At 45.5% G+C, this 17,297-nt stretch overlaps 7 protein-coding genes across 7 annotated transcripts; 3 read left to right on the plus strand and 4 right to left on the minus strand.

Annotated features, from left to right (window-relative positions):
• Nucleotides 1–1,236: 1,236 nt before the first annotated feature.
• N7478_011913 (uncharacterized protein) lies at nt 1,237–1,431 on the plus strand (the record flags this gene model as incomplete). Its single annotated transcript, XM_056928127.1, has 1 exon — nt 1,237–1,431. One exon carries the CDS (start codon nt 1,237–1,239, stop codon nt 1,429–1,431), a length of 195 nt encoding a protein of 64 aa, XP_056773854.1.
• Nucleotides 1,432–2,143: 712 nt separating this feature from the next.
• Nucleotides 2,144–2,353, minus strand: N7478_011914 (uncharacterized protein; the record flags this gene model as incomplete). The annotated part of the gene is made up of 1 exon (XM_056928128.1): nt 2,144–2,353. The coding sequence occupies one exon, from the start codon at nt 2,351–2,353 to the stop codon at nt 2,144–2,146; it is 210 nt and encodes a 69-aa protein (XP_056773855.1).
• Nucleotides 2,354–5,439: 3,086 nt separating this feature from the next.
• N7478_011915 (general substrate transporter) lies at nt 5,440–7,333 on the plus strand (the record flags this gene model as incomplete). Its single annotated transcript, XM_056928129.1, has 7 exons — nt 5,440–5,620; nt 5,949–5,983; nt 6,042–6,181; nt 6,274–6,667; nt 6,722–6,934; nt 6,990–7,111; nt 7,168–7,333. The coding sequence occupies 7 exons, from the start codon at nt 5,440–5,442 to the stop codon at nt 7,331–7,333; spliced, it is 1,251 nt and encodes a 416-aa protein (XP_056773856.1).
• A 2,976-nt stretch (nt 7,334–10,309) lies between these two features.
• Nucleotides 10,310–10,834, minus strand: N7478_011916 (uncharacterized protein; the record flags this gene model as incomplete). Its single annotated transcript, XM_056928130.1, has 1 exon — nt 10,310–10,834. The coding sequence occupies one exon, from the start codon at nt 10,832–10,834 to the stop codon at nt 10,310–10,312; it is 525 nt and encodes a 174-aa protein (XP_056773857.1).
• A 1,309-nt stretch (nt 10,835–12,143) lies between these two features.
• Nucleotides 12,144–12,974, minus strand: N7478_011917 (uncharacterized protein; the record flags this gene model as incomplete). Its single annotated transcript, XM_056928131.1, has 1 exon — nt 12,144–12,974. The coding sequence occupies one exon, from the start codon at nt 12,972–12,974 to the stop codon at nt 12,144–12,146; it is 831 nt and encodes a 276-aa protein (XP_056773858.1).
• A 367-nt stretch (nt 12,975–13,341) lies between these two features.
• N7478_011918 (Zn(II)2Cys6 transcription factor domain-containing protein) lies at nt 13,342–14,994 on the minus strand (the record flags this gene model as incomplete). The annotated part of the gene is made up of 1 exon (XM_056928132.1): nt 13,342–14,994. One exon carries the CDS (start codon nt 14,992–14,994, stop codon nt 13,342–13,344), a length of 1,653 nt encoding a protein of 550 aa, XP_056773859.1.
• Nucleotides 14,995–15,512: 518 nt separating this feature from the next.
• N7478_011919 (alpha/beta hydrolase family protein) lies at nt 15,513–16,820 on the plus strand (the record flags this gene model as incomplete). The annotated part of the gene is made up of 1 exon (XM_056928133.1): nt 15,513–16,820. The coding sequence occupies one exon, from the start codon at nt 15,513–15,515 to the stop codon at nt 16,818–16,820; it is 1,308 nt and encodes a 435-aa protein (XP_056773860.1).
• Nucleotides 16,821–17,297: the final 477 nt, after the last annotated feature.

Genomic DNA, 17,297 nt, shown 5'->3' on the forward strand with positions numbered 1-17,297 from the left:
ACTAGTACAGATCATTTATTTCCTCAGCAATATATATGATCATGATATGATATAAATTGTGGCATTCTTATGTGCTTATATTCCGATATCGTTATATCAGATATAGAATGAAATGATACTAATTGGAGTCACTCGAAGGGAAATATCCGGGACTGAGGTGAAGAAATTGAAAGTGAGAGAACTTGAAGTATTCACTACATTATGAACTCCCGAGGCAGCCACTTAGTAGTATCACTGTGGCAAGAATGCGTGCGAAAGAAACCGCGTTCCAACCATCATGATCGCGTCACAACCGTATATCCTAGCCATGTTTAATCGACTAGGCAACAAGGCTAATCAATTGATACCACTTCTCCTGCCTATTTATTTGAGCTAAAAGCAACACGTATATCAACCTTTCTTCTTTGATAATATTTCTGGTTGATATTACTGAGCATTGAACATACTGCCAATGCGTGTTTTCAAAGCTAATATTGCTATTCCTAACTCAGCACAAACAATATCACTCATCGCTCCCATAACGAGAGCTGCATGCAAGGGGGACGCGAAAGCCACCACTGGCCCCGCGGCATCTCCTACCCACCTGCCTATTCGACCATTCCCTACCGGTTAACCTGAAAGGAAGACTATCTTTCCCCAACTGCCATAAACCCCCGGAAGCTCCTCCTCCCTGACCAACTGGAGGGCATACGAGAACTCTTCCCCGCGTCGGTAGGAGTACGACTCCTGGTCACAGGCTATCTTGTTGTCCTAATTTCCCCGCTATCAGACATCAGAAAGATCTACGAGATTAACTGAGTGACGGAAATTGGGGGTCTGCGGGTTATCTACGATGTCCTGCAAGCAGAAGTCCCAGCGAGCCCTGTATCCTCCGATCTGGAACTTGCACACTCACCAGGCAATATCTTAGGTGCTGCATGTATTGGCCTAAAGCTTCGGCTGAGCAATGGACAAGAGGTGGTAAGTGCCGTAACACATGGGTTTGTAACCCATGTATCGTCAAATAAAATCATCCAGAGATTCCAACAGTTCTTTGCGAGAGCCAAGAAAGCTATCAAGAAGCAACTTGAATACTATACAGTCAAACACTTCAGCGACAAATTCGATTGACCTTTATGAATCACAAACCAACTATGACGGAGTATAGTGGTCTCACTTCGCCAACCTATTGATGCCTGAATTTGCCTGATCTGAGACCGCTTTTGCTACCTTTCTGGTCACCCAGGCAGACAGACCATGCAGGATGTTATGGGACCCCCGAATGAGGAGGAATGCGGCGATCTGTGCTACGCATGTCTCGTCAGGGCAGATGCTTCTCTTATCAGCCATGAAACCGATGAGAAGACCGGCCACATTAAGATGATGAAAGCTCTCGATGAGCGTAGTCTCATTCAAGCGCCACTCTCGCCATACGAATTGACCAGCAGTTAGCTGATGAGAAGCCTCACGTGAGAGTCATCCTCAATGAAATCATTTTTCTTGTACAATTGAGAGCCTGCCTCCAAGACAAATGTCCCGTGTAGTTGGTAAAGCGCTACTTCAAGTTGAGCCCGTTCTCAGAGTGGTTGTTGCGCGGTAACCAATTGCAAAACTAATATGCTTGGTACCACAACTAGAAGTCAGTCTCTGCAATGCGTAATCACAATTTTTTTATCTCATTTAAGCTGAATTGACGCTCCAAAACTGTCCTGATTTACATAGTAATACTCAACACTATATGGTTCGTCGATGAGTTGTCGCTAGTACATACGACCACAGGGTGTGGAGAACAGGGCTTCCCGTCCGCTCAGCCGTACTTAAGCCACACGCCGGTCAGTTAGTAGTATGGTGGGTGACCACATGCGAATCCTGACTGTTGTATGTTTTTGTGTTTTGGTTGTTATTTTTTGGGAAAATGCCCATTGCCGCCCTACAACTTCAGCCCTTCACCTGGACGCCCGGAAGCCCCTGAACGGATGACGTCTGTGGGTCGGGTTTTCGTGGGCGGGTTTTGGCGAGGCCTAGTCGTTCCCGCTTACCCCTACTGCCGAGTAAATCACTGAAGTGTCATGACAGAGTAAGACGCAAGACTTCGACCAATTTGTGAACTATTGACTACAATGGAAAAAGGCGGGAGACTTGACTGAATCTGATGCCTGTTTGTCTATTTTCCAGGAATAGTGGTCTCATGCATGCAACCAAGCGGGATCTCATCCTCTAGAGCAAATACACTAGAGAAGTTGTATGCAGGAGATTTTCCTGCATTGAAGACGATCTCGCAAGGGCTATGATCAAGGTCCTTCTCGACGAATGTCTGGGCGAATAATCGCAAATGAGGAGCTCCTGAAGATGTGAATGAAGTGCCGACTGACATGTCTGGTTTGAGCCTTTTGATTAATACTGCCTGGAAGATATCTTTGGGCGTTTCTCTAAGCTACAAAGAAGAAGCGAGCCACGGAGGCAACCAAAATGGGAGCCAACACTGCCGGACGATTTGGGCTAAAACACCAATATAGTTAGTTGACGACATATTTAAGTAACAGAGGTTGTAAAGATTGGCAAGTGTGCTGTCAGTGAAGTTGCGTGAGTTTTTGCCAACTTACAATGCAAATAGTTTAATCAGCAATACACTAATATCTGTTAAGTGTACCATTCATTTGAGAAGAGACCTAGAAATAACAATCATGTCTAAACACAACGATCGAATACTGAGGATGGGTTTACTATATGAAGTCCCCATTCCAGGCTTCTCGAAGCTCCTTTTGAGCCTTTCCAGTTGACAAAGAATGAATATCTTCTGTTCTGATTAATATTTCCAATAAAGCATCTTGTTCAATTCTATCAGTTACTCGGTCCCCATCTGATTCAAATATCAGCAAATAGCGAGATCATCGTTGAAAGAGTTGGTCCGCGTACACATTGAGACACCCATGCAAGCTGTAATTAGACTCGGTGCTGTTTTATTTGACCTTGCAATGCCACACAAGCGGAAAGCATTGTTTCTAATCTTGAACTGAGTGAAAGTTAGCAAGGGTCGAATCCAGTGCTTGGGCATTCTTTTTGTACATCTCTTCGTGCAAGCTTCTCGTTTCTGGTTTGGGCCCATCTGAGGGATATCTGGGTCGAACGCTGCATGTAAAAGTCTTGCCAGATGCCAGTGTTGAATTGCAGTCACTATTAACACTAGCCTGGCATTCGTTTCAAATCGTGAGATCAACCATGCGGATATACCATGACAGTCGCCAAGAAACCATATGTGAGGAAATACCCCTTTCCCCGACGAATCCGCTGGTTCGTCATAAACTGGATCAAAACTTGTGGGCTTTGATTCAAACCATCGGTTGCTATATTCAAAAAGTCTTGCATGTCTCTCTAAATCATGCGTTTCATTGCCGTAACAAAAGTTCATGGCCTCAGCGCAATGGGAAATAACGCGATTGGCCCATGTAGAATCGTCGGCTGGAGTGAAACATCCGTATGTCGAAGAAGCACAGCATCCAAGATCAAATCGAAACGGACGTTGTTTTATAAACGCACTGTGGAACTCCTGTCGAAATCCAACCCATAAAGTAGCATTCTGAAGGCCCCTTGTCGCCACTGCAATGTTTGTTTATGCTTTAAGAAATACCTGTGTGCCTCGCAGGTATGTTTCATCGTCAACACTCACCAAAGGCGCTGCAATATGAGCGATTTGCTTCTTACGCATCAATATGGGTAGTGACACAGAGAGCTGAAGCCACATACCGTCTATCTCTTCGTAAAATCGAAGAATCACAGCAGCAGCTAGCAAGTTCTCATCTTGAACTTCTGCTTCATCCCTAGATAAGGACATTAGATGGGAAATGCAAAGATTTTGATATTCTAGTGCAACCTCAGAGTCCAAGGAAGGAAAACCAGGTATACTAAGGGGAGAATCAGCTGTGTTAAATACTTGGCGTTGACTGATATGTCTAGCTGATGCCGAAAATATTGCATATAGAAGTGCCGGGCAATCTGCGGCCCGGTGAGGCACTACCAATGCAAAATTGCGAGAGTCATCACACAAATCAAACTGTTTTATGAAGTTGTTAGCCGAGGTTTTGAGCACTCAGTGATTTTGTTGCAATATGGTGTCGACTGCTAGTGAACTTACTTAATGTGCGAGCCCCTCGACAAAATAGCGCATCAAATAGGCCTCTTGCAGATTCTTTCGGGGCCAGAATGATGGTATGTATAGTTTGGAGCTATCTGTACTTGAAGAAAGGCTCTTATGGCTTGGAGAGTGCTCTGACTCTATGAATGAGCCGCATCTCTGGGGTGAGCTGAATTCGGCATGGGAAGAAAGGGGCCAATGGTTCGTCAAGGGGCTCGGGTCTCGCTTAGTAGTTAACTGGAACAAGTTTGGCGCCTGTGCTTTTGATACTTCTAATATTGCAGGCGGTAAAATATGCCCATAATAATGTGCAATGCCCAAAGGCTCGTCAATAAATCGAAGGTCTGGGGGTATGGCGCCGGCCGTTTCATCAATGTCTTGTTCTCATAACTTAGGTGTCAAAAAGCCAAGACTCACTAGTTCCAGATATGCTCATCCAGGGCTGAACATCGGCGAAATCCAACCCTTGCCCGCCATTCCGTATCGCCGGTCCTGGAAAGCTGCAATCCTTGCCCAGACGGCGACACCGCGAGCAAGCGGGGTTTGCCCCATTGCCTTTTGATATAATGAGAATTTGATCTCCAGTAACTCCGGATTCCATAAATTCTACCGACATTTCATATGTCGCTCTTAGTTTTCGTCAATACCCGACAGCTATTTCGGAGACAATGTCAGACTTACTTCGGCAAGGGTGGCTACTCAAGAACCAACCAATCGTCAGCGAGCTCTTTAAACAATATGCAAGTTATTTTGATATATCAGAATATAAATTAAAATAAAATGGACTCGATACCTCACCATGGTGATACAGTCAGGGTCGGCATCCTGTTAGCACGCGCGTCTTTCCCGACAGACCGGGTGCACTTAGTTATGCGGGAAGTGTTTCGATCAATCAAAGGAGTCAAAAAAGGCCATTATAGACCTAGCTAGTACACCAGGGATCCAGTCTTGATAAAGTGAGGGTTGTTTTGCCTCCACGAGCCCCGCAATCGCAAAGAGGCGGGGATTTCTGCCCTCCCTGGTGAAAGGGGCAAAACACCTCGCTTTCCCCGGTTTTACCCCGCAACTCTAACCTAAGATCCGACGTACCAGGCCGAACTCAATTTAGTTTGGCAGAAAAATGGCATTCAATTGCTGTGGGTTGGATTTCATTCCTGTAGGCAGATCGACATCCATGGAAGCCCGATTTGCGGCGCTTCTTAAAGACTAGAGCATTTAAATACGTCTTTCCACCCCCAAACTGGCTTTGATCAAACCAGATTTTAGCCCCAACCATTTGTGGCAAAACCAATTCGGGAATTTCATCTTCTCAGACTGAAGTCTATACAATGACACCTAGCTCGAAAACAGCCTCCAAAGAGGATATGGAAGCCAAGTTAGAGACGAAGCATGTCGTAGACACCAAAGACAGCTTACCGAGCCAATCGCTAGACACGATTGAGGATACCCAACCAGGCTATTTTACCTGGCTTGTCTCGATTACCATCGGCGTGAGCGGCTTTTTGTTCGGTTGGTGCTATCCAATAATACTTCCTTTATATGCCATCAATTAACCTAGTATTCTCCACTGTAGGATATGATACAGGAATCATATCTGCAGTTCTAGTTGTTATCGGTGATGATCTAGGCCATGAACTTATTTCCAGCCAGAAAGAGTTAATCACATGCATAACTTCTGATGGTGCTTTCCTTGGTGCCTTAGCAGCAGGCTGTTCTGCAGATATATATGGAAGAAAACCAGCAATATTTATTGGCTGTATTGTTTTTGTCATTGGTGCAGTCTTACAAGCATGTGCCTACAGTCTCATACAGATGACGATTGGACGCTTCGTCATAGGCCTTGGAGTGGGGTCGGCAGCTATGATCATTCCAGTGTGTTATACAAACCCATCCGCTTTACAAGCCGAATGATTAAGCTAAATTATAATAGCTTTATATTGCCGAAGTGTCTCCAGCAAAGTACCGAGGGCGCATGATTGGGATAGACAACATGTCTATTACTGGAGGGCAGCTGATTGCGTACGGCGTCGGTGCTTCCTCGCTAATACCTCCCATGGATGGCGATACATGGTAGGATTAGGAGCTGTCCCAGCCCTTGTCCTAGGAGTTTGTCTCCAGTTTTGCCCCGAGTCACCACGGCAGCTGATCTACCAAGGGAAAAGCGAAGAAGCCACTAAAGTAGTCGCAAAGGTCTTTCCTAGAGGATCGGATCTGCAATTTCAGCAGAAAGTGCAACGCATGACCATTGATGTTGACGAAGCTCTTGTGCTTTCTGGAGAGGGAGAATTCTGGCGACAGATGAAACAAATGTACACGGTACCTGCCAATTTACGTGCTCTGGTAGCGGCCTGTGGGCTGATGGGTATGCAACAATTTACGGGATACAACACATTGATGTATTATTCATCGACTCTTTTCGGCATTGTTGGATTCACAAACCCTATTGCCGTAGGAAAAATCATTGCAGGAACGGGGCTTGGTTGCACCTTTATATATTTCCTACTGATTGATCGATTTGGACGACGATTCATCCTTCTTGCTACCATGTGGGGCATGGTAAGTTAACGATCTAACCTAATCCTTTACCCTTCTCCAGCTGACAACGGGAAGGCTGCGTTTCTGGTTATCGCTGCGATAGGATTCCATTCTATTCCGACTCTACCAGATCTTACCTTAGAAACAACAAATATCGGCTGGCCCGCATATCTAGTTCTGGCATCGATGATCATTTTTGTTGTTTTCTACTCGCTTGGCATTGGGAACTTGGCATGGGTTTCTAGCGAGTTCTTTCCGATCGAAATTCGCACTCTTGGTACACTGATGGTATGCAACCTACATCAAGTCTTACCTAATATGTTGATGTTCACGCATTTTGCAGATGACCTGCACCTGTTGGGGCACTAATATCATCGTCGCCTCGACGTTTCTAACACAGATGGATAATACAACTCCATCAGGTGCATTCGGGTTTTATGCTGCCTTGTGCTTCATCGGTTGGACGTAAGTACCACGCCCCGTCCTAGAAATTGGCCATACATTGATGAATACGGTCTCAGCGGGGTTTATTTCGTCTATCCCGAAGTTAAAGGAATGAATCTGGAAGATATTCGAGAAGTCTTCAATCATGGATTTGGTGTGGAATATGCTCGGAGTGTCCAAAAGGAGCTTGAACGTAAGGCAAAAGCTCAAGCCCGAGGAGAAACTAGAGGAGCAGATCCATGAATTATCTTCAACGAGACTCCTTATGCCGATGCACCTCAGAAAACAACCAATACAAGTAAAATGACAGCGAGGTTTACTAAAGATACCAATGGCAGGAGCATAGATTTGTACTAGTTTTGTCATGTGGATATTCCTGAATATCTTAAAGACTCAGCATTCTTTGGTAAGATATTCAGTCACCTTCTCAAGTTCCATCTATCGAAGGAGATCAAGGCCCTCGACCAAATCATCAACTTAGGATAGTCAGATAATTCAAGGTAGTTCACAAATATTGGCACTATCTAGATTAATTACATATAATCAGCCAGCAAGAACATTGACTTACAGTCAGTATGAGGTCTCTAGGCCAGAGGCCAGTAGATATATATACTATAGATCATCCCCGATACTTCGAGTACCATTTGACTTCAAACCACGTTTTTATGCCACGAATGGTAATAGGCTGGTCATTGGATCCTACAATAGCCGAATTTTGTGCTTCGAAATTGATCGTGCACGCTTACAACTGGCCTTCGATAAATATGAACGGATTGGTCCGAACTGAGAGCCAGATGCTGGATTTCTTACAGGTTGACTTCACGGCAATCGTACGAGAATTGAAAAAAGATAGTAGACGTCTCAAAGTAACAGTATTTCTACCCAAAAGCATCCTTAGGGCTTCCGAAGACGCGCGAGAGAACAATTCCATCCTAGACATACACAGGCAGTAGAGTAGAGGCTAGTATCTACAAAAGTGGGAAACATTAGGAACTTAACAAGGAGCCAACACAGACATACTTTTTTCCATTCCTTACCGCCAAGTTCGGGGGTAAATATACGTGTATCATGAATCGCTTGGAACATGTGGATATCCCGAGCTCGTTTGTTCCACGGTGCTATTTCGAGACTGCTTGTTGATCTATTTTTTAAAGAACCAATGTATATAGTCACCATTTGCCTGGTTAAAAATGAGACCATCAACTATCTTCTACGGTATAAGCATCAGGAGGAGTAGGGCTTTACAAGACCTGCGACGTGGTTCGAAGGCTTTCTTTGCTCAAAAGAGGAACATAAGGCACTTCTCAGCCAAAGACAGGATATGGTCATTTTAATCGAGAGCTGAAGCAACTGTTGCTTGAACTATTCTTCACAGATCGAAAAAAATAATGCCATTTAGGTGGGGTTATGAGACTGGGATTACTCTAAACTAAAGGCATCTCGAGCTTGATGAGCAAAGAACTATTTTAATTATTGACTTCAGCACTTCCAGGTAGAGTTCTTTGTCGCCCATTAAAACAATCCATCCCAGCCCTTGCAGAAATTCTTTAACCGAAGTGGCTAGAGATCCACTGTAGACTCTGACAATAATCTTTCCCAGGGAAGATAGTTTACCAAACTGCGTATTGATTTCGGAGACCACTAGTCTGTTTTAAATTCATAAGATAGATCTTTTGAGGCATTGAATTTAAAATCACCTCCTCCATACTCCATTCCAATACCTTTGATACCGAGAGCATGCCACATCAAGGTCGAAAGAGAGCAAAGCCCATGAAACCATGGTCATTATTTCCAACGCTTCATATAAACGTGTTGCAGATGCTGGCTGATAAAGACATCTCTGTGGCTTTCCGCTCTATTGATGATACGGAAGGCTGCCCGCATAGCTACGACACACATGTTATGGGTCGGTTTTTATGTCACAGTCAAGAGTGCAATTTAAGCGGTTGGTCAAGCAAAAAAATCGTGGTCACTTTACGGCTCTACCTTGATGGGAAATACAATGCTAGGATATATCATCAGAGATGCAAAGGCTGTAACGATTAAGCAGGCCTATTCTTGATGATTCTTATACGGAACGAGTTGTATATCGGATCAAGAAGTGGCATGGAGTTGAAGTCGATCGACCAATTTACTCGAAAAGGACGGGGCCCCCGTATAATAGCAGATTATGCGAGGGTTGCAAACATCGACATTGCAAGTCCTTGGTCTCGTGAGGGTATCGAACAGATCAAAAGCGTCTATCCCAAATCCTAAAACTGCTTCGTCCTGACAGCTTCTGTTTCAGTCGGAGGTTTCAGCGACCCTAACCTTTGGGTGACAACGTCATCGATATTTTTGAGTTCAAATCATAAATGGTTTTACAACTGACATGAATTTTTCTAGGTGCCTATTTTTCACAGTGCAATTGGGCAGTGATAGGTAAAGCGGGGAACTGCTCCAATCCCTCCAGTGACGAGGTGTAGATCCTTCGTTAAATTAAGCCAGTGAAGCCAGTGACTACCAAGCTGGAAGTCCGTCACTTCAGGACCATTGGAATGTTGCCTGACATCCAATGCTCTCGTCATACCTGGGGGACTCAAGTGCTCAAGTGCTCAAGTGCTCAAGTGCTACTAGTATTTCTTTTTCTGATATCGTCCACATTTAGGTTTCGAATCGAAAAATGTGTGTCAAAATTTCTATATAGGAAAAGCCAGCATTTGAAAGCAGCAATGTGTCTCCAGATCTTCAGTTAGCCAGGTAGCGTCCATTCGGGTGGTACTAGTACTATGCAGTATTGATTTCAGATACTACTAGTACCAGTAAAAATACTTATAGAAATGCAGGAGTTATCTTGTTTTTATTGGCGCCATCTTTCGTCGCCAAAAGTCGAAGCTGAGTCTGGAGGGACCCAAGCTCAGGTTTATAGAGCTTCTGGCTTTGGCGGTGTACTTCCAACTCGTGAGGATTAAGAAACAACTTGAACTTGAAACATATTCAGTTATTTATATTTTTAACCACGCAACATTCGCTTTAGTTACCTTCGTGGAAGTCGCATTTGCTCAAGCTGCACAATTTCATACTGTTCGAGTGAGACGCCTGGAATAGTGATTTGAGGGGCATCAGGACGAGGAACGGGGGTAATCCCCCGTTGAAGGACTCGATCAGTAATGACTTGAGAATCGGACATCGTTGCGATGATGTCCAAATCTGAATGATCTGCACCGCTATCTAGGAGAATCAAACTTCTGCTATTTTGCTTGGGCTGGCTGCCATCAACAAACCTGCTACGACATCTGGTTCCTTCAAATTATATTCGAGCAACAGTTGAAGGAGACTATAACTCTCATCTCTTTGAAGGGCGACTTGAACAGCATTCAGGGCGGCACACGAGTCTGCAATTCCATTTTGTCTCGGGGCTAGTCCTTTTAACACGGGATCGGCACCTCTCTTCAACAAAAGTCTAGCCATGCTCAATGGACAAGGGGCGAGCTTAATTGCAGCGACAAGGACGGTGTCATATCCCCGCGGATGCTGAAGGTAAATGTCGACTCCATCTTCATTGAGGAGAGACTCGACGCGATCCTCCTCGCCTATCGTCGCGGCACTTCTCAGCATCAAGTAAAGATGTTCTTTGGGGACCGGGTTTTGAGATGGATGTGGATACTCAAGGTCGAGACGGTCGTATAATATTTGGAGTATGTAGTCTTCGATCCCATGATGGCCTTCATTTGCTGCATGATCAATGGGCCGGAAAAAATGCATATCGCTGATTCAAGAGAAGCCTCTTCCTTCACGAGCTTCTCAACCAAAGAGAGATAGCCTCTGCGTGCTGCAAGCATCAGCGGACTCCGACCCATATGATCTCTATAATCAATATCGACCCCAAGATCAAGTAATCTAGTAACAACCTCAGAGTGCCCATTTGCTGCTGCATCCGATATTGGATGAGCCTTTGGCCTTTCTATTTGCGATGGCAGGTGCACGTGTGCCCGCCGAGGTGAGCTTTCAGCCATATCCGAGTTATAATTCGATTTCCATTGCACACTGATGCTAGTAGCCAGTACGTGATTGAGTGTGGCCGTATTCCTGGATTCAGCTGCCCAAAACAATGAGGAGGCATTTTCATGGTGCGTATTGCGATAATAGAGGTGGTGGTTTAACAAGTGGTAGAGGTGAGAATCGCATTGGAGAAGCGCATTACAGTCTTTCGTCTGAAGTCCATTGGCTATGGCCAATATTATTTCGAAAGGCAGACGAGATAAGGACATAGTGAACGAATATCAAATTGAGACGCATGGGGCGGGATGAATGCGACGGGAAGCACTTGAGGATGACAGTGGCTTACTGGCAGTTGGGTTTTTAGCGGCTCACTGTCCTGGTCCGCCCCAGCTCACTTCGAGCTCCACACCCCCACTCAGTCCACGGTGGCGCACTTACATGTCTGCATATCCAATAACCCTGGGAGTCGGCGTCGCAATAAGGTGCGAGAGAGGTGTTGATTTGGGGCGCATGGTGGGACATGTGATTTTATTACTGTGTTTTAATATACCGATATGGAATGGCGTAAGAATAGCGGTGGGATTCTTCAGATGGGCTGAGTAGAGTGGCCAGCTACCCACGCCCAAACCATCGGCAGCCGTGGGCGCTAGGTGGCTATCGACAGACTAGTACTTATTACTATTTTTTTTTTTTTTTTTTTTTACTTTGCGTTGATAATTTTGTATCTCGTTGCCGGTGGTTATTGAAGGCTTTTGATTCGGTGGTACTCACAGCCAAGGAAGGTGTGCGAAATTGGAACCCAGCTGTCACGTTGTAAGTAGCCGCCTAATATGTCAACTACTCACATCAGGGTTCAAAGCTGGTATCCTTGAATCTGATTCATAATTGATTGTTTACCAACAGGTGTGATTGTCGTTATTCTAAAGTAGCCTCGAGCATTGTAATCAATCTATACCTATGTGGCGCTGAGTAGCTTTTGTATCTGCACAAAAATAACGCAGTTGACATGAGAACCGGATTACATTCACTAAGTTGTGTGGTAGGATTTCATTGTGTATCTTGCCAATTCACTTCAGTTTCTCACAGCAACAGCAGGAACAATATCGAATCGTTCTTGTCTTTTATCCAGCAGCTTTGCACTCAATTTCGAATTGGATTTCTGCAATCTATCAAATAAGGGATATTCGCTGATGTTTCTTTCTGCTTTCCCCCACTGAAAGCTTTTGCTGTCAAAAGTCCATGAGAAAATCGGCCACTGAACATCTGTCTCCAACTCCCACCCCTCCTGAGGCTTGACATCCTTCAGGTCCTGCCAAGTACCATCTGATTGAGCACCAAGAAGAACGAATATCTTATAAATTCTATACTCATCAAGTAACTCAGCCAGTACACCGTCTGACTCATCTATAATCACATCGTGTGGCACGGCAAGGCACGTGATGGGCGCGATATTACAACCGACGCTTCTACCCAAAAGGTCTTCATCGAATAGTCGATAGCTCTCTTCACAAAGAAATTCAATCCATGTTATCTTTGGAACATAAAGTACACTTGACTGGGGGTCGAATGGCCGGATAAGGAATATGGACTGGTGTTCGTCATCAAAGCGAGTTTCCAGTCCCTGCCTAGCAATCCACTCCAGAGCAAATCTGCGTGCCTCGTGGCTCACAGAATAAAGTGGGACATCCAAATGAAGAGGGTCTAGGCGATCATGAAAGAAGCTCATTTCCAAATGAAGCTCTTCGTTGTCAGGGTAGTAGCCATTGTCACCTTCGGTTAGGCGATGTGGTTGCCAACATCCCTTTTTATAAAAGTACAGTGGCTTTTCGAGACTCGGCGGCATAGCTTCACGCCAGATTTGAAGTCGGAGCTCTGTAGGGAGACTCTGGAAGCGTGAGAACATAATCGTGGCCATGCGTCATTATGTGTTAGCAATGTTTCCGATCGCCTAGGGGCCTAGTTGAGGGGCTAATCCTGCCAAGACCTTTCTAACGCAATTCGGCAGTGTATGCCTGGTCGATGCCTGATTGATGTCTATTTATAGACTCGAAGATAATATTGATTAGTTGAATTGTATATCAATCAGGGAACTTCGGGACAGCTCATGTCATTTAGCCTTACCTAGTATAGTAGAACATTATTATTCTTCCTCTAGTAAATGGTCTCGTTCGTGTTGATTGGGACGTTTCAACGGCGTCGAGTGAGCCCATGGCGATTGAAAATCGTATCGAGGCCCTTATGAACTTTCTTGTACCAACTTCTGATGTCGCTCAGGGTCCACTCATAAAGGTCAAGCCTTGTCTAATGTCCTGTGCAAGACGCTCAACTCGAGTACCGTCTGAACCTTGTGGCAATAAGTTTGAGAGCTGCAACTTTTCATTAAATTCACCAGTCTGGGATGGGAGATGAAGCAAAGTAGTGACACGCAACAATTGCTCACGGATCCACTCTATTTGCCCTGACCTAAGGAAGGTCGCCAACAGCTGCCCACAATCATCCAAGAAGAATGTCAGCAGGCGGATGAGTGGAGTCAAGACGTGCCAGGGTCCTTGCGCGTGAAGGTGGCGTCTGTATTCATCTCTCGAAGATTGTGGTCCCGTTATTTTCTCATCGAATGGACCCTCGCCCTTGTGAATGAAGAAGTCACAACTGGGAAACAGAATCTCCGGATCGTCAAAGTCGGTAATATTCAGTGGCCTTATTCGATTACCAAGGTAGAAGGGAACACTGTAGCACACTGAGTCCATTAGGCTTTGGAAAGTATTGATATACCCGACAAAATAATCATTCACTGGGAGTGTTTCATTGCTTCCGGGACAATCGGTGCCACGCGTCGAGATTGTATTGAGCGAGCCGATGGCAATCTTAACTATCAAGAGGCGTTGAACGCGCCAGAAATTCCACAGTGTGGCCACAGAACAAGAAGAGTAGATCTCACAAGTAGAGAGATAAGCGGGAATTGACTGATCGATGTCTTTCCCGCTTGTGACTTTCAGCGCATGCCAATGCTCTGGCACATTTCGTGCCCAGGTGAGCAGCCTGTCCTCAATGCATTTTGCCTCCGTCGTGATTTCTCTCAGATCTGAGAATGATGGCATGATATTATCATTTCGTGATAGCTGCACGTATCTCGCTTGTAATTCGGCAACAGATGCACCGATGTTGTCGAGTACAGAGCTTAGATTCTGCGGTGCATCTGCTCGATTTTTGAATTCAAGCCATGGGCGCACACTTTCCTGTAGAGGGCGCTCTTCGCGCATGGCTGAGCAAATCTCAGTGTGAAGGATAAATCTGCGAACATAGGCGTTCGTGACGCGATTTGTAGAATCGGAATGTATAAATGGGAGCAACGACACTGCACCGTCATAATGCACCCGTGTGCCTGGGCGGAGACCGTATACAGAAGAAATATTTTCGTATATCTGCAGGGACAGGATTGCCAGGCTAGTCGCCGGATTCCCACATTCATCGCGGTGCTGGATTGTGCTACGAAGACGATTGACAGCCCGGGTATAATTTTCCCGGGGTAGCCGGGAATCGTCACAACGCCACAAAGACAGAACCTTTGAGGCAAGAGCTGAAACTGCTAGACTAAGTGCTGAGTTTTGGGATTGTGAAGAGTAGACTGGAATCAAGACTTCGTAGAAGCCTCGCGCTGAGGATAATTGGCGGCCCATGCTCGCATAATGCTGAAGAAAGAATGGAACGGAAGTGTCCGGCACTGCCACAGATCGCGGCATAGTTGCGACGGTCCTATGGAACCGGTAATTCTGGTCTCTAAACTTCAAATTGGCATATTTTGTCTTGTATTCGCAGCCAAATCCGAGTCGCTGGCACGATCGGCATTTTGGTTTGGTTTCGTCACATTTCACACGTCTTTGCTTGCATGTAGCGCAGCCACCCGAGCGCCCACGGTTGACCATTGTGGGATTTTGTTCTTTCGAAAAGAGTAGGTCTTTTGCGACAAGGACTTCGGTTGGAAGGAAATTAATTAAAAATTTAGAAGGTTTGGACCCTTTGACAATAAGTAGATGTCGGTGTAAGTGGAGCTAGGCGGCCACCAGTCGCAAAAAATGCACCCGATCGGGACTAGTGCGGCTGTGCTTCCATGGAAGGAAGGTCAGCCGTCGATCATCAAGCCATGATCGACATCACAGCCCAGCAGACCTGTGCATGTGGAGTAAGCCTCACCCATCAATCTTCCAGTAAAAATACTGGATCGCAAACCTTATACTCAGTTTGATACTTGGCTTGCAGAATCTATAGACAGTTATGTCCTGGATATTCTGGTGCCTTGTTCGATCAAAAAGCAGCCGAAGGTATATAAGAGGAACATCTTGAAGTCACTACGATCAAAAATGTCAGGATCTGCCAAGTCACAATCGAACATCATTTGATCCATCGACGAAAATAGTTATTCTTTTCATTTTTGTTCTTCCCCATGAAGCTGTCTACATATGCCGGCCCTCTCGTGGCCGCATTGCTCTACTCTTGTTCAGGACTTGCAGCCAACAGCTCCGACAGTGAGCCCACTCTACAATTGAGTACAGACTCCGCATTCAACTTCCAGTTTCTTATTGCGCTCGGCAACTCTCTCACTGGAGGATCAGATATCGACCCTGTTCTGGGCGTAGCCAAAAACATCAAAGCCGGTGATATGGCATCCTACAGCAAAGAATACCACAAGCTAGCCAGAGACACAAAAGCCCAGGCAGACAATCCCGAAAATGCTTACGATCCTATCAATGTCAGAGACACCTGGTTCTCAGCCTCCCATTACTTCCGTCGCACAGACTTCTACCTTCATGGCAACTGGAGCAACCCACTCATCAACAGCCTATGGGCAGAGCAGACTGCAGCTTTCAACAAGGCCATAGCTGCATTGCCAGTCCCCGGTAAGCGCGTTCTCATCCCTGCTAGGGAGGGAAATTTCACAGTTGAAGCTATCTGGTTCGGTGCACCGAATAGCGAAAACCGCAAGTTGCCAACTTTGGTGGTTGGAAACGGATACGATGCAGCACAAGAAGACTCCTACCACTACTTTGTCGCCAAGGCATTGGAGCGTGGATGGAATTGTATCACCTATGAAGGTCCTGGCCAACCCACAGTGCGTCGAAAGCAAAATATTGGTTTCATTCCAGATTGGGAGAAGGTAGTCACTCCAGTAGTGGATTATCTTCATTCTGCAAAGGCGGATGTCGTGGACAAAGATCAGGTTGTACTTGTCGGAAACTCGATGGGTGGCTATCTAGCAGCCCGGGCAGCGGCTTTTGAGAAGCGGCTGGCTGCAGTAGTTCTTGTTCCCGGAGTATGGGATCTATATGCTTCTTTCACGCAGCAATTGCCATCCAAGCTCCTGGATATATATGATGCTGGTAACTACACACAATTCGACAAAGAGCTCTTTTCGTTGCGAAAATCAGGCAGACTCTCCACGAATGCCGCCTGGGGTCTGGACCAAGGTCTCTGGTCATTCTACACACACTCGCCATCTGATTTTCTCACCCAGAGTAAACAGTACCGACTGAAGGATGTTGTTGACAAAATTGATATGCCAGTCTTTGTCGGTGATGGTGAATATGATGATTTGACCCCAGGACAGGCCGTGCCGCTCAAGAAGGCCCTAGGCGAGAAGGCTACCCTGCATCAGTTTAACGGGACGGCTGGTTATCATTGCCAGACTGGCGCTCTCCAGGATCTGACGAGAAGCATGTTTGCATGGATTCACAAAACCTTGGAAAACCCTTGAATTTTGCGATATCAATCTGAAGTCTATCGATGGGATGATGTTTTTATCACTAGTGATAGCTATATCAAGTTTCCGCAAAAGGACCTGGCTAATATTGGCTGTATTTGGAATGTGGATATCGCTTCGCCCGATAGAAATGGTGTCCCAGTCAGCCATGGCAGCAATGTCACAAGGATACCCGTGAGCAACTCATCTGTACCAGACTTCAATGTATTGCCCCAATACTCTCTATCGAGAATTGTATGCATAATTCAAGGTTATCTAGACTCAGGATGTTTTAAGGTTGGCCGATTGTCTGTGAAGGGCAAATGGTGAAGACATCAAGAAATGTATACTAGTGAAATTTGATAACCAGCATTAGTAAATAATTGTCTTATTCTGCAGTGGTAAGGGAGAAAAGGGGCTAATTGAGGAAGAGAATAGTGTTTTCGACTTAAAAGAGCCCTGAAGGTTTCCAGCACTTGTCTTGATCGATAA

This window comes from Penicillium angulare (assembly GCF_028827245.1).
Source record: "Penicillium angulare strain IBT 27051 chromosome Unknown utg000009l_segment0_segment0, whole genome shotgun sequence".
Lineage (NCBI taxonomy): Eukaryota > Fungi > Ascomycota > Eurotiomycetes > Eurotiales > Aspergillaceae > Penicillium > Penicillium angulare.